This window comes from Artemia franciscana, chromosome 15 (assembly GCF_032884065.1).
Source record: "Artemia franciscana chromosome 15, ASM3288406v1, whole genome shotgun sequence".
In the NCBI taxonomy this organism is placed as follows: domain Eukaryota; kingdom Metazoa; phylum Arthropoda; class Branchiopoda; order Anostraca; family Artemiidae; genus Artemia; species Artemia franciscana.
The window spans coordinates 42653376-42671073 of record NC_088877.1 but is presented as its reverse complement, the minus strand read 5'-3'; the positions used below and the strand labels follow the sequence as shown (position 1 = coordinate 42671073).

Below are 17698 nucleotides of genomic sequence, written 5' to 3'. Positions count from 1 at the left end.
GCTCATTTTCATTATCCACCACACTCTGGAAGTGATCTGTAGAGAATTTCTTGACGGCGTTTCGGATCAACTAAAATTTTCCTTAAGCCACTAAGTGCCACACAAGTCTATGATCGTTCGTAGATACAAGATTAAAATTTCGCCCAGATTTGAATTTTTTTTTCTCTTTCGCTGGCCACTAAGGTTTTCCAACATTTTCTTTTTCGTAAGGGTTTTGTCTGTATCCTCTTTCTGTCATATCCTCAAAGAAATAAATCATTAATAAAAAAATATTTTAGAAAATAAATCAACAGATTCAGTGATGAAATGATTTAAACTTGGGCCAATTTTCGTCAAGATATGACATGCCCCTTAAACTGAAGTTATCAGAGAGTTATCAGAAAAATTTTATATTCTAAACACATGGGAATCGACAACTTCAAAAACCTTGAATAAAAAATTAGGCAACTCCTAGTATGTAATATTTATGAACCAAGCCTTAAAAGGCTAGAAAACAGTAGGCAAAGTTTCCAAACTAGCCTACTTAAGGTGGCAACAACAGATTGAAAAACCGTTTAGTTCTAATTTAGTTCACCGAAATGGTAATTCTTCAAGTCTTTCTCCTCCTCTTAAACAGCCAAGTTAGCTAGTCAGTTAATATTTCTTCTGATGATGATAAAAGCTGCACGCCAAGAAGAGAATGAACTTTGTTGGCTACCTCTTTTGTGTCTTGAAAACAAAAGTACCAATACCAGCAATCTCAGACAAAAAAGTCACGGATCAGATTGTATCAAAATCAGGGTTTCATGATGCTTTGGGGTCAAACTAAAAATTTGAATTTGTAGGAGAATTCTTTGGTGATTTGTGATAAATATTATAAGGGAAGGAAGAACCTGACGTTTTCAATAAATCTCATTTTTTCCGCATTCATTCCTTAGATTCCGTAGCTCCGTTCTTTTTTCCTTAGACAGACATCAAATGATGTAGACCTATGGAAAAATCTGTTGAAGTGGAGTCACTGATCGATACAATACACTAGAGTATATAGTTAAAAGTAAAGGTCAACAACTAGTGGTGTCAAGAGTTTGGTAGCTAGAATTCAGGAAGAGCAACTACCTTCCGGGAAGTTGGAACGTTGGATGAATCAAGTGGGAGGACCTGAATAGAGTTTTCCAGGAAAATTTGAATACGAAAGTGGAGAGTTTAAAATTCGACAATGTACAGGAAGGATGGAATAATTTTAAGACAACAGTTTGTGAATTAGTGAAATGTGTCTCAGGGAGGAAAGTTGGATATGCAGCTAATATCAGTAAAAACGCTTTAAGACTAACAAAAAAGAGAGTGGGAAAATTACAGGAAAGTAAAGGAATTAGAGAAAGGGTTTAAATATGAACTAAGGATCTGTTAAATGGAGGCCATGGATCAAATTGCCGAGGACCTGGGAGATACAGCTAGACATCATAATAGTAAAACACTGTAGAGGTATGCTAAGGAATTGAAATGAAGTAATCAGTCTGAACTTGACCGAGATAAAAATAGGAACAGGAGCTCAATAAGTGATAAGAAATGTGTTAAAGAGAGAGGGACAAAACATACCGAGAACGTTTTAAATCGTGATAGTGCGGTAGAAAATGATATAGAAAATAAACAGTCAAGGAAATTAGGAAGTGAAGGAAAATCGATTTTGGGGGAAGAATTTGGAGACAGTGCTAAAAAGATTAAGAAACAATAATGCTTCAGATGCTGATTGTGTCGTAAATGAACGTATGAAGCATAGAAGAAAATGAAATGAAGTGAAAAAATCTGAACTAAAAATAAGCAGCCAGTTCGACAAAGACCTCTGCCAAGTCATCTTCAGTTCTCAGAAAAAATAAAAAATAAAACAAAATCAAACCTTTTGAAGAAATTCGCGGGAAGAGAAAAGACACTTTTTGTTTAATACGTCATGTATAGCCAGTGTGGTCTTAAATATTTACGCGTAAATTATTTTTTTTTAATGTGGTGGCTGTGAAGTTAAAGATAAATTACTAAAGATTATAAATACGGTTTTGAAAAAGAGGAAATACCTTGCAATTTTAGGAAAGCTTTAGTTCAACCACTTCGTAAAATATGATGAAAGTTAGTAATTGTAAACGCATTTAGCTTGGCTTCTGTAGGAAAAAAAAATATTTAGCATGGTGACACTTATTAGATAACGAGAGGGGAGAGGAAGCTTGGACAAATTTTTGCTTTTAGATTAGTTATTGGGAAGTAGCTGAATCATCAGACCCCTCTAGTCCTCAATTTTATGGATTATAAAGAGACTTATGATTCAGCCATTATAAGAGCTTTAATGAGGGTCTTCCTATTCTTACATAGTACGTCAAGTAATTACACTAGAATAATTAATGCTATATACGAGAATAATATTACTTTGGTTAATATAGAAGATGAGGTTAATAGCTGGATTGTCACTCAGTAAGGAGTTAAGCAGGATTGTTTCCTACCCCCATTTATGTGAAATTTTTTAGACTTCGTCCCAAGGAACGCGACAAAGGTTATTAGAGAGTAGGGACTCAAATGGGATGCAAAAATTCGCCTGGGGGGTAGTGGGATCCAAATGGGATGCAAAAAATTGATGCAGATAATTTGAGTGTCCTATATAATGAAGTTGGCGACATAAACGAATTTTATGCGTTTTGAGAGTTCGGGGTGTAATATTAAGTATTTAAATTAACGTAGTAAAAAGACTGATTCGCTTTGAATAGGAATAAAATGAAGATGAAGAGATGATGCTGACTAACATGAAGATTGATCAAATGGACGGCCTTCCTCAATGGGTAGTGTTATTAGTAAAGATGGTGGATGCAGTGACGGTCTAAAAATAGAATAGTCAAGGCCCAAGGCGTTTTCCTACAGTAAAAAATATTTAGAAGCAAAGAAGATAAGTTTGTGAACCAAATTTAGAACATGGGACGCTACGGCAATGATAAATCATGAGTTAAGCAGGTTTGTGTTCTATCCCCCTTTATGTGGATCATTTTGATGGATCTTGTCTTAAGAAGCACAGGAAAGGCAATGGGAGACCACGTAATCAAATAGGGAGGAAAAACTTTACTTGAATTAGATTATGCTGATGATTGAAGCCTTATAGATATGTGTGAGCAAAATGAATGAAATTTTAGAGGTTTTGCGAGTTCAAGGGGCTAGAATAGGCTTGAAGATAAATGTCAAGGAGACTAAGTCACTAAGGCTGGGAATAAGTGAACATAACAAGAGCTAAGAGCTCATATGGCACTTGACGAGGCGAGAAGAGCTAAGAGCCAAGAGATCATATGGTATGAGCTCTAACAAAATTCTATGAATCAATAGATTGATTTAAAAAGGAAAATAAGAGGCTTAATGCCGGTCAGGATTTAAAATAAGAGCTCTGAGTCACGATGTCCTTCTAAATATCAAAATTCAATAAGATCCGATCACCCACTCCTAAGTTATAAATAACTAATTTTTTCTAATTTTTCCTCTCCCTTTAGCCCCCCAGATGGTCGAATCTGGGAAAACGACTTTATCAAGTCAAATTGTGCAGCTCCCTGAAACGCCTACCAATTTTCATCGTCCTAGCACGTCCAGAAGCACCAAACTCGCCAAATCACTGAACCCCTCCCCCCAACTCCCCCAAAGAGAGCGAATCAAGTACGATTCTGTCAATCACGTATCAAGGACATTTGTTTATTCCATCCACAAAGCTTCATCCCAATTCCTCCACTCCAAGTGTTTTTCCAAGATTCCCCCCCCCCAACTCCCCCTAATGTCAAAAGATCTGGTCGGGATTTGAAATAAGAGCTCTGAGACAAGAATTCCTTCTAAAAATCAAATTTCATTAAGATCCGATCATCTATTCGTAAGATAAAAATACCCCAATTTTCACGTTTTCCAAGAATTCCGGTTTCCCTCTCCAACTCCCCCCAATGTTACAGGATCTGGTCGGAATTTAAAATTAGAACTTTAAAGCACAAGATCCTTCTAAATGTCAAATTTCATTAAGATCTGGTCCCCCCTTTCGTAAGTTACAAATACCTCAATTTTCAAAATTACCCCCCCCCCCCCAATTCCACCAAAGAGAGCAGATCCGGTCCGGTTATGTCAGTCACGAATCTTAGACAGGTATTCTTCCCATCTAGTTTCATCCTGATTTCACCGCTTTAAGTATTTTCTAAGGTTCCCCCCCCAACTGCCCCCCTCCAATTACGCTTGATCCGGCTGAGATTTAAAATAAGAGATCTGAGTTACGAGGTCCTTCTAAATATGAAGTTTCATGAAGATCCGATCACTCCTTCGTAAGTTAAAAATACGTCATTTTTTCTTATTTTTCAGAACTCACCCCCCCCCCCCAATAGAGCGGATCCGTTCCAATTATGTAAGGCGTTAGCTTATTTTTACCACCAAGTTTCATCCCGATCCCTCCAATCTATGCGTTTTCCATGATTTTAGGTTCCCGCACCCCAAACTTCCCCCAATGTCACCAGATCCGGTCAGGATTTAAAATAAGAGCTTTGAGACACGATATCCTTCTAAATATCAAATTCCATTGAGATCTGATCACCCGTTCGTAAGTTAAAAATACCTCATTTTTTCTAATTTTTCAGAATTAACCCCTCCCCCAACTACCCCAAAGAGAGCGGATCCGTTCCGGTTATGTCAATCATGTATCTAGGACTCGTGATTATTTTTCCCACCAAGTTTCATCCCGATCCTTCCACTCTAAGTGTTTTCCAAGTTTTAGGTTTCCCCCTCCCAAATCCCCCCCAATGTCACCAGATCCGGTCGGGTTTAAAATAAGAGCTCTGAGCCACGATATCCTTCTAAATATCAAATTTCATTGAGATCCGATCACCCGTTCGTAAGTTAAAAATACCTTATTTTTTCTAATTTTTCAGAAATACCCCCCCCCCCCAACTACCCCAAAGAGAGCCGATCCGTCCCGTTTATGTCAATCTTCTATCTAGGACTTGTGTTTATTTTTCCCACCAAGTTTCATCCCGACCCCTCCACTCTAAGTGTTTTCCAAGTTTCAGGTTTCCCCCTCCCAACTCCCCCCAATGTCACTAGATCCGGTCAGGATTTAAAATAAGAGCTCTAAGACACGATATCCTCCTAAACATCAAATTTTATTGAGATCCGATTACCCGTTCGTAAGTTAAAAATACCTCTTTTTTCTAATTTTTCAGAATTACCCCCCCCCCCAACTACCCTAAAGAGAGCCGATCCGTTCCGATTATGTCAATCACCTATCTGGGACTTGTGCTTATTTTTTCCATCAAGTTTCATCCCGATCCCTCCACTCTAAGTGTTTTCCAAGATTTTAGGTTTCCCCCCTCCAACTCTCCCCAATGTCATCAGATCCGTTCGGGATTTAAAATAAGAGCTCTGAGACACAATATCATTCTAAACGTCAAATTTCATTAAGATCCCATCACCCGTTCATAAGTTAAAAATACTTCATTTTTTCTATTTTTCCGAATTAACCGGCCCCCCATCCCCCCCCCCCTAGATGGTCAAATCGGGAAAACGACTATTTTTAATTTAATCTGGTCCGGTCCCTGATACGCTTGCCAAATTTCATCGCCCTAGCTTACCTGGAAGTGCCTAAAGTAGCAAAACCGGGACCGACACACAGACAGACCGACAGACCGACAGAATTTGCGATTGCTATATGTAACTTGGTTAATACCAAGTGCCATAAAAAGGGATAACGAAAGGACTGATCAGGTGGACAGCTTAATTTACCTTGGTAGTATTATTAGTAAATACGGTGGGAGCAGTGAAGATGGTAAAAATAATAAAATTAATAAAAAAGAAATAAAAAATAATAAAAAAGAAATAAAATAAAATAAATAAAAAATAATAAAAAGATAGTGAAGAAGTAAAATAGCCAAGGCTCAGAGTGTTCTTCACAATTAAAGAAAAGTTTGAAAGAATAGGACGATAAATCTGCAAACCAAGATTAGAATATCGGAAGCTACAGTGAAGACAGTGGTCAAATATGGTTCTGAAACACGGGCGCTCCAAAAAGCGGATGAAGATTTGCTAGATATTATCCAGGGAAATTGTATATGGGTTGTTCTGGTTACCCGGCTAACTGACTGCATTTCAAACAGTAGGCTGTACGAAAAGTGTGGTCCAATCCCGCTTCCTTGGGCTATAGTGAGAGAAAGGTTGGCCAACCGTCTAGGGCTAAACGAAAAGCAGGTTGTCCGCGGTTATTATGGGAGGATGTAATAAAAAAATATTTGAAGGAAATGAGAACTTCATGGGAGGGTGTGAAGAGGGAGGCTTCGAATAAATTGAGGTGGAGGAGGAGCGTTTGTAGCAGTGTTGCCTCAGAAGGATCGGTACTGAGGTGAGTTGTTAGCAGTAATACGGCAATGATATTGATCCCATATAGTTCTGAAATGTTGGTGCTATGAAAGGCAGAAGAAGATTTGTTGAATGATTTCCAGGGGAACTGTCTAAGCATAATTTTGGTTACCCATTTCGACTGACCGTATGTTAGATAACAAATTGCCCAAAAATTTGGTTCTTTCTTCCTTTCTAGATCTATGATGAATTGAAATTATAGATGGTTAGGATACTTTTACGAGGATCGTTCTTATTGCTATTATTGCTATTTTTGGCGATCCATCTCGGGCCAAACAAAAAGCAGGAGTGTGATGGGAGGAGTTCACAGGGAGGGATGCAAAGAAAAATGGAAAACGATGAAAACATTGAAGGAGGTAGGGATGGAAGCTTCGAATAAACTGGAAGGAGGACGAGTGTGTGTAGCTGTTTTCGCCTCAGGTGGCTTGTGGTTATAGTGAGTTGTTAGCAGTTTTTAGGGAATCTGTGAACTTAAAATATTTGCTGCTGACTAGCGTGAAAAATTAAAAACTTTATCTCCGAAAAAGGTTTAGTTGGCTATATGATTTCCTTTGAAGCTTTACAAAAAAGAATTTAAAATAGCGTTTTATCGTAATCTTTTGATTTTGAGGTAATCTTTGATTTTGATTCTGAGGTGATTTTTGATTTGATTTTGAGATGACTTTTGCTAATTTTTTAGATGCCGCCTAGTAATAAAATAGGGCAAGTAGTCGAAACGGGTATATCAACCACAAATGTGTTAAATTAACCCATTGTGCTTGAATTTTGAACAACCATACTCACCTAGCCACTGCTATATTAAAGTTCAAGCTTACCTCGTCCATAAATGGAATGTTACGTCCCTAGAATAATTGGCAGGCCTACGTCGGTTGGCGTTGTCCATGATGGCTGGTTGAAAGACTCCTCCGTCTGGCATAAAAAACCAAACAGATAGTGGAGTAATTTGGCCTCGAAAAATTGAATCTGTAAAAAGAAAAAAATGTGAGAAAAAATCAATTTTGGTTCCCAATTAAGCAATAGTGAGATCTAGAGTAACTTAACGGTTCGATAATTTAAATTTGGCTATTTAATGCCACCCGTCGCTATAATTATTTTAATTTTATGAACTTGGGAAGGTCGTTTCAAGTTTATAAATTTGAAGCGGACCCTTTTACACAATCGCGTCTTCTGCTTTTGAGTTATATTTTTGGGGTATATTTGGCATAGTTATAAATGCAATATATAGCAAACTGTAACTGTCGAACATAGATATTGTCAAAATATTTCAATAGATAAACTAAATAGAAAGTATCGAAAGCAATATCTTTTTCATAGCCGGCTGGAATGTCTGGTTAGATTTTTTTTTTTTTTTTTTTTTTTTTATTTATTTTTTTTTTTTTTTTTACTGTCTAACATCCAATTTGACTAACTGATAAAATCTATAGTTCAATAAACTCTTCAGCTGTGTCTGACATAAAAATCTGTCTTCTTCTTCAATTTTCAATTTTCGGCATATTGAGAATGTTGAATAATTAGCCTTCCTTGTTCCGTATTATAGTGGCACAATTCACTTTTTTTTTTTTTTTACTGTCTAACATCCAATTTGACTAACTGATAAAATCTATAGTTCAATAAACTCTTCAGCTGTGTCTGACATAAAAATCTGTCTCCTTCTTCAATTTTCAATTTTCGGCATATTGAGAATGTTGAATAATTAGCCTTCCTTGTTCCGTATTATAGTGGCACAATTCACTCCCAAAGGCCACTTAAGTCCCAAACTAAATGATAGAAAAATGCTGTAAACAATTTTTTTACTCACTTAATGCTTAAACAATTTCTTGTAAATCAATATAATTATTTACTGTTATTATTCATTCATCTTTTTCATTAGTTACAATAGTTTTTTTTAACGAAAGTAAAAAAAACTATTGCTGATGTTATTACTGCTGATGATGAACACTGTATATGTGTTCGAAATATCCAGTTAAATAATTTTATATTTCACTGTCAATAAAAAGGTATCATCCCTATTTTGAACTGTTTTACTTTCGTCATGGAAAGGCAGTGTGGTCTTCGAAGTTATCTAGTTTTATTTAATTGTAACTTAAAGTTTTTTAACTTTGGTAATAGCTTATTAATTGGAAAAATAACTTTGTTTCTGGAATAGATTTAGAATAATAATAGATGGCACATGTAGTAAATATTGCTAGAAAAATTATTTATATATTTTATAGGCAAGTGTAACAAATACCGCATGTCAGACACTTATAAATGCTTGATTAAACTTTTTTTCATTACTTTTAGAAAAGCTTCTTATTCTAATTGACCGGCAACTTTAGTGTAAAGAACGAAGTTTTGAGGAGGAGACTCCCTAATATACAGAATAATTTCTGTTCGTTTTAAGTGTTAGTGTGGCTCCTTACTTTCAGTTGAAAAAACTTTTTTTTATTTAATTTCTGGTCATTTTTCAAATAATTCTAGGATATCTGGCTTTCCCTGTTTGTAAAATTCTTTTCCCCACGAAAAATTCATCTGTAGAAAGTTCCTCCAACGTAAAGTATACCCCCCCCCCAGAATTCCATTTTCACTGAAAATTCCCACCAGAAAATTTTTTGCAGACGATTTGCCTGAAAAATTCTCCTTAGCATACTCTCATTTGAAAAAGACTTTAGTTTATGATCATTTTTCATATCATGCTGAATATCCCCCTTCGGAAATTCACCCAGCGGAAAACTACCCCAACAGAAAATCTCCCCCAATGAAAAGTCTTCCAGACAATTCCAACCCCGCTAAAAATTTTCCTGGGCATTTCTTTCGGAACATCTCTACACATAAAATTGAGTTGGCAAAGAGAAAGTAAGACACTTAAATAAAAACTTCGTATAGGAATTCTGGAAAATTTCCTCGGTATAAAATTCCTCATTGAAAGTTCACCCTAGAATCTTTTCTCCCCATGGAAAATTCTTCCAGTGGAAAATCTCCCAGAAGAAAATCCCTCTCTTCTAATGAAAAATATCTACATACTTAACAGTAACAAAAACTATACTTAAATAATGGGAAAATCTCATAAATTACAGCTCTTTCCCCCAGGGCTCTGAGGGGTAATGTTATTCCTGAATCACTAAAGGTGATGCTATTGCAGCTTTTAACTATGCTGAACCAAATTTCTAGATTTTGATTGGACAGCTTTGGGGAAAGAAGGGCGTGGGAGAGCGCTAGTTTCCCTTAATCTTTTTGGTCACTTAAAAATCCTTCAGTACTTCCCCTTTTTCAAAAATCATATTCATAATCTTCAGTAGCCCATTTACAACCTCATAGCTCCCATTATTTAAGAAATTCATTTACCACACTATCAGCGCCTGGGGTCTTATTATTTTTTAATCCTTTTAGTATTGTGACTAATACTTCCGACTTAACTTTAAAAACCTGGGTGGCCCTATAACCATAGAAAGCAGGGAACTTGAATTAAGTAATTTTTTTCATAAAAATAAACGTATATTATTCAGAGCCATACTGCTTATTGTGTCAAATTGTAGATTGCTTCTTTTACCAGTAAAAAAAACGAAAAAGAAAAAGCAATACAAAAAAACACGAAAATGTCTCGAGTCATAGTATTTTTTTTGAAAAAAATACTTTATTCGCTGTGATAGTACCGTAAATTATGGCACTGTTGACATTTGACTGCACAGTATCATCAACAATTGGTGGTGTTTAATGATAAAGGTCATTCATTATTTCTGGAGAGACAAACAGGCTTACCTTGCAAAGCCTTGGTGGTTTTAAAACCATATAAATTTGCGAACTTGAATCAAATGAAGTTTTTTTCAAAAAATGCACATGTTGGCTATTATTCAGAACAAGATTGTTTTTTCTGTCAGATTACAGATTGCTTCTTTTACCAGTAAAAAAAAAACAAACTACAAAATATCTTAAGTCACAATACTTAATACAAATGAATTCTCTACTTCTCTGTGCTAGTACCGTAACCTATGGTACTGTTTACATTCAGCTGTATAGTATCATCAAAATTGTTGGTGTGTAACAATGAAGATTTTAAACGCTTTAACGATCACAATCGATTGCCCAACAACTAAAAAAATTTCACTTACAATGTCCTATTTTTATACTTAAGTACAAGAAGAGCTTGATAAAAAGAATTTTATGTGATACTAAGTTTGCTTTTTCCAAAGAGCCGAATTAGAAGGAATTTAAATCTAAGTTTTGAACGATGTCGGAAATTATTGTCAAGTGAAAATGACTATGCGGTGTTGTAATATGAATGTCATTAAGTGTATCTGATTGACAGTAAATTTCTCTGAAATCCCCCAAAAATTTTCGCTGGAAAGAGATTCATTTGAGTACCTATCTATACAAAGAGCAATATTTTATCAAAATGGTACCCCCAATATTACCTTTTTAAAGGTAATAGCCGTCCTGGCCGAGTGAGTTGGTGCGCTAGATTCGGGATCCCTTGTCTGAGAGGACGCGGGTTCGAATCCCAGTGTACCCAATTCTTCAGTTTGGGACGGGGGTCAGTGGCCTGACTCTGTAAGCTTAGCCAGAGTCGACCCAGCTCTAAATGGGTACCTAGAGAAATCTGGGGAAGGTAAACAGGAAGGGTGTGCGAAAGCACAGGATGGCTGGCCCCCAACCCCCCATTGCACTTCCTGGCTGAAGGGCCAAGAAACGGAGATCAGCACCGCCGGTACGGACTGTAAAGTATAATGCCGTATCCTTTACCTTTTTTTTTATATTACCTTTTTAAAGCCGAAAGCAACAGATTCTTCAAGGAGATTAGCTCGCTCTACAAATTAAAGTACGGATGTCATTTTCGACTTTAGACTCGAAATTTATCAATAAAAAGCAAAGGAACCGCCACCATTGAGCATCAGTATCGAAATGATGGTCAACTGAAGAAAAGCTATGAGATACAACATTCGCTTCCCCTCTTCCGTATTCATTTGAAAGAGCTTCCGAAAAAGTATTTCTAACTCGAGTTTGACAAACGCATATTTGGGGTCTCTAGAATCCGTCCCATTTCTTCAAAAAGTATATTTCTAACATCGACAGGTGGACTATACGACAGTGCACTTAGCGTTTTAAACCAGTCGGAAGAAGATTACAAATTATTGTCCGTGACAACCATCCATTTTTACATCACTAATTACATCCGTTTTAGATTAACACTGTTTAGTTCACAGTTAACACTTATTTAATACTTGTAAAGCTTCCAGCGTTATTTTCAAATATCTTAGATAACTTCGAAGACCATACTGCCTTTCCATGACGAAAGTATAACATTTTATATCTGTTCACTGTCGATTAAAAGGTTTCATCCCTAATTTGAACTGTTATACTTTTTAAATATCTACTTAGTGTCTTTTGATTTGGAACAACTATATTTGAATCTGAATGATATTCATTACTCTTGGGCACCTGGAATCACTCCCCCAATAATATCTGAAAGATTATGAGTCGAATGATGTGCAATTCACTCATGCGGAAAAAGTATTGGGCGGGATTTTTGCGTGGGATTGAAGAAACCATGGGCCTAATTTATGCACTCCAATGCTACAAATTGAAAATATCACATGACTTTGGTATGAAACATCTCAATTTATCCGCTACAGTTTAAATATTAGCAATGGAATATTTATATATTTTTTTGGTGTCCATGGGGCTGCACTTGTTCTCTATAATTTTGATTAGCCTTTCTTCACTTTTTTGGTTTTGCTCAACTGATTCTTAGAAAAGAAATTTAATTATACTAGTGTCTTCCTTTTTGTACCAATTCTTATGCTTTATCATAATCTTTCTGCTTTATTATTTTTATTGTTATACTTTATCGGTTTTATGCTTTATTATTAAGCTTTATACCGATATTTTATGTGATTATTGTGAGTGACCCAGGCCCAGAGAGTTTTTCAAAAAAAAAAAAAAAAAAAAAAAAACGGAGCCAAAAGAAGATAGGTATGCGAACCGTGATGAGAAAATTATTTATTTATCAGTTACATAATAGACACTATTAAATTTCGACAAAAGAAACTAGTCAAGTATCTTCTTTATACTGTCGATCATTTGGATAGCAAAGATCAGATGGGATAATGACCGGTTAGTTTACTTTGACTAGTGATAGAAAATAGTGTCTCAGCATGGATGTTCAAGTTAAGATTTGGGATATGCCAGGGACCAAAGAACAGGCATTTATGTTTCTCCAAGATAAGGGGTTATTGCCCAAAACAAAAAAATTGCGTCAATGGACACACCATGACTTTGTACTCCTATGAGAAGCTATATTATTGGAAGTGCGCCACTAGGCCATGCTTCAAAGTTGTCAATACGTGTTTTTCTAAAAGTAGAATACCATTTGTTACTATAGTTCGTTTCATTTATTTCTGGGTTAACGAATATATTTACAATTTTACAATATATTTTACAATATATTTTAAAATTTTCCTAATAAAGTATTATATTTATAATAAAGTATAATAATAAAGTATTTGGGCTTCATAGGCGTTTCTTTTACTTTTGTCTTGGTGTATTGGTTGTTTCCTTGTTTTTCTTTCCCTTAATGATCATATAAAGTGGAATTAGCTACATTAGAGCATGTGATAGCCTTTAAAAACAAATATTATCTTATCCTACCTTACAAAGATTATAACAGCAGTGTATAACATAGTATAAATATTATAATATTTATACTGTAATGAGAGTAGCCACAGTAGTAGTATTTGTGTTACTAGTAGTAGTATTAATAGTAATAGCGGTAGTAGTAGTAGCAGAAGCAGTGTCAACGTGTTGCCTTTACAAGTAGTTGCAATAGAAGTAGTAGTTGAGGTAGCAGTAGTTTTAAATGTAGCAGTGATAGAAGCATTAATGGTAGCGTGCACATACAGACTTTTGGTCACTTTTGGTCAGATGATTTTCCCTTTTAGCATTCTCTGAAAGTTCTGCTTTAATACCCAATTCAATTCTTGAGATACGCTCTTACGATAATGTACAAGCTCATAACATATTTTGATTCAGTTCAAAATTTCCTTTAATACTGTAAATAGAGTAGCATGGTACTATTAGTAGTAGTAGTTGTAACAGTAGTAGTGGTAATTGTTGCAGCAGTAGTGGTAGCTCAAAAGTATTCCCTATTTGATCATCTCCCTTATCATTTCCTAAAAGTTTCAAATTTTTATACCAAGTCATTCATGAGTTACTCCCTATTCTAGATCCATATGCACATAGTGTGTTTTGATTTAGCTCAATACTCTCTTCAACATTCTCTGAAAGGCTCACGTGAATGCCCTTTGTCTTTTTGCATCCCTATAATATAATACACCTACTATCCTACTTCTAATTTCCGGAAAACATAAATATCACAAAAGCGATTTGGTAAAAATCACATTATGGTTAGATAACAGGCCTGGCTAGATAACTAGGCCCGCTCCCTTTTTTGACAAAACTGTCCAATCAAAATTTTGAGATAGTCATTTTGTTCAAAGTATTGGAAACACCCAATAACAATGTCTTTGAATACAACGTGACCCCCTATAACCCCAGGGGAAAAGTCTTTAAGTTATAAAATTTGCCTATTGTTTACGCATAGTATTTGTTATTGGGAAGAATGCATACATTTCAGGTGAGGGGAGAAGAATTTTCTGTTGGCGGTTTTCTAATGGGGAATTTTTCATGGGGAGGGAAGTTTCCAGGGAGTGAATTTGTCAGAGTAAATTTTAAAGTGGTTGAATTTTCCAGAATTTCTACGATTTTTTTTAATACAGATCTTACTTTCTTTTTTTCATCTCAATTTTACGCATCGAGTTGTTAAGGGTAATTGTCCAGGATAAATTATTACCGGGTTGAATTATCTAGGGATATTTCCATAGGGAGAGGGATTTCTCCGTGGAGATGGGGCCAGATTTCCTGGCATTATTCAAAAAACGCTTAGAAATTAAATAAAAAGCACCAGTTTTTCAAGTGAAAGTAAGGAACAACATTAAAACTTAAAACAAACAGAAATTACTACGTAAATGAGAGGGGTCGCCCCCTCCTCAACACTACGCTCTTTACGCTAAAGTTTGAATTTTTTCCCTATTCTTTAAGAACGACTCCTGAAACACAAGGGTATTTTAATTAGAACAATAAAACACTATAGCTTAAAGAGTGAGGTGTTGAGGGGGGGGGCAACTCCCTTCATATACATAATAATTTCTGTTTGTTTCAAGTTTAAATGCTGCTCGTTTATCTCAGTTGAACTATTTTTAAATGTAACAACATATAAACTAATCGGTTTATTTTTTCACAATGTTCATGATCTCAGTTAGTTGTTGCTTTGAACTAAAAGTGTTTTTGCGAAGGACCTTTTAATTAAAGCAATAAGTTTTGCAAATGGGAATGAAGTTTTTGAAATTTGGAGGATTATTTTATTATGAAATCGGCAACTTGTAGGCCATATTTGTTAACGTGCACTGTTCAATGATACGGAGGAAATACTTTTGGGCCGACTTCACACAGATTGGATTGGATTTCACTTGGATATATTAGTGAGGATCGGCCCTCGCTCAAAGATAAGTCATTTTGTTCTGTTTATTAACTTCTAATAATAAGATAGTGTTAATTATGCAGCGTTTCAAATATTTAGATGTCACGCTGGCTAAATTTAAAGCTACCCCATATTTCCCGTGAGAGTTATGCAAATAGAAAAGGACTCCCGCGGAAAGCCCACTTTTCTGGTCTTTTGTTACTGTAGTCACGATGAATTTAGGTGCAAAAATTTGATAATTATTAAATATCAAATTAAAAATAAGAAAAAAATTAATAAAAATATTAAAATAAGTTTTTCATAATGTCGGTGGGAGGGGAGACTAGAAAGAACACATTTCCCCATATCCACTCCTCAATTGGTAACACTGCCCAACATTTTAAATATCTCAAAGGAAAAGCATGCAGCACGGGTACTTGTACACAAGTACCCATTTCCCCTTCAAGCTTCCTCATGGTTTAATTATTAAGTTACACGAAAATTGTATAGATGCGAAATTTCAAGAATACAATCCTAAAACGACAGATTCATCCGGACCTACTCTTAAAAAAGGACTTGTGGAACTTGCTAGTACTCCTGAAATTTACCAAACTCTTTCTAAGACTTTTTTAGCCCTGAAAGCAAGTGATAATTAGTATGTAACTTGGTTTCTTCAAGTATCGTCCCGATTAACAAGTAATTATTGCAACTGAAACGTAGCTGGAGAAGACAAAAAGTGATCTGCTGGAAAACATAACAAAGAAAGTGACTGAAAAGTTCAATGACCCAAGGTCACTGAAAGAGGCTGCTGAACTGAAAGTCAACCAGGTTTATGATTCAGTCATACTTGAGTTTAATCCAAAGTTTGCAAAAAGGCTCTAAATTGTCTGAGAACTCAAGTTAAAAATTGGAAGAAAGAATTGTCGGAAAACAAAAAAAAGCTTGATAATTATGATCAAGAGTCCCTGCTTCGTCAATCAGTCAATCAATCAATATTTATTAATTCAAATTAAAAATATACAAAAACAATAGTATGCCCCAACAGACAGCAGAGCTCGTAGGGCTGGGGCATTGATAGTCTTGAATATCAGTGGGTAAAGCAGTTACCAGGTGTAGACACTCGCACTGCAATATTTCAAATTATAAATAGCAAAACGTCTGTGACAGACCTCCCATCTTCTGATTTGATTAATGTATACCGTCTCCGATTGAAAAATCCGACTACACAGCATGAAGAAAGATCTATTAGAGTTGCTCTGTTCGTCGTTAAATTTTCTAGCAAAGATGTAGCCCGAAAAGTGTTTAAAGAAAAAACTAGACTTGCTTCAACTGGTGCTTATGAATCGGAGTCACTAACAAAACGTCATCGGGACATTTTGAACGCAGGGAAGGACAAGTAGAGTCAGCGAAATGTGTGGTCAGTTCAGGGTCAGATTTTGGCAAAGCCTTGCCTAGGGTCAGCAGTCAAGAAAATACGCTCTATTGCTGACTGTATTTAGTCTCAGATGTTATGGTTAATGTTTTTCTATATTTCTTTATTTTTGTTTTGTTTTTTTTTGCTTTTATTTTATTTATCTTTTTCTGTTTCTTTTTTTTATTTTATGCATTTTGTTCTTTTTTACTGGTAAGAGACAGCCAGGTCTGATGTAAGAAAATTTCGCCTGGATGATTGTTTGTCTAGAGGAGTCACCCGTGATGATGATTCGCCTATATCCCAGTTAAATAAAACAAAACAAAATAGTGTTTTTCTGCGTGCAACATACACGTTTTCGTCTATAGAGAATAACACTGTTAGTATTTATATTCTTGGAATGTCCATGTGACTTCAAGTTACCTAAATATACTCCAGTTACTAGATGATTTTCCTTCTCAGTTAGATGCCGTAGGACTATGTGAAATTTTTTGTGTTAAATTCAGTCTCTTTCGCTTTATTCATTTCCAGGGTACAACCTACATGTCAAAAATCGTACTTCACTAGGCCGAGGTGTTATTGCACTTTTATCAAGAAAGGGATCAGGAGTGGTAGGAGGGATAATCTTAGTATATGAAGAAAAGATAAGGTGGAACTTTTTTCAGTACATCTTGAACTTAATAACCCCCCAAAAATTTCATTAGTATGGTGTATAAGCCTCCTAGCTCTCACTTAGATTAGTTTACTGATGGATTTAATGAGCTCCTGGATAAAGTCTCGAATTGTGTTAGTCATATAGTGATGGGGGATTTTAACTATAATTTATTGGATATATCTAGTCAAAATGGTGATTTCTTAAATTTTAAGATACCAAATGATATACATCCACTCGTCAATTATTCCAACAAGAATCACGAGTCAATCTGCAACGATTCTTGACAATGTATTTGTTCGTTCGAATGATATGAATCGACGTTTTCCCGATATGATCATGTTTCCTTTGTCTGATCATCATCCACTCTCAGCTACAATTTGTTATAGTGTTAAACGAATACAGAAAAAAAGCGTCTGCCGACTTTTTTCGTCGGCTGAAGAAAAAAGAAAATCACCTAAATTTTTCAGAGGAAGTGAGTGTAATAGACTTTAGTCAATTGTTTGAAGAGAAAAAAATGCCCTACTAAAGCCTTGAATTGTCCAATGGAAGTCATTAGTCCTATTTATGAAAGGATGTGTCCAGTAAAAGTTTTTAAATCATAGAAGCTTGTTCCCCGTAAACCATGAATAACAGATGAGATAATTGATCAAACAGAATTAAGAAATTGACCTTATGAAACATTTTTGGATTCCAAAAGTGACGAGTCTTTTATTTTATTTACAAATCAAAGAAATATGGTGAATAAACTGAGGAGAAAAACGATGTC

At 35.5% G+C, this 17698-nt stretch overlaps 1 protein-coding gene across 1 annotated transcript in view; it reads right to left on the bottom strand.

Annotated features, from left to right (window-relative positions):
* LOC136036505 (lipase member I-like) overlaps positions 1-17698 on the bottom strand; it is a 102316-nt gene that overhangs the window by 81518 nt on the left and 3100 nt on the right. The window contains exon 2 of the mRNA XM_065718794.1: positions 7191-7338. Within this exon, the coding sequence (XP_065574866.1) occupies positions 7191-7338 (148 nt within the window). The remainder of the gene's footprint in view (positions 1-7190; positions 7339-17698) is intronic.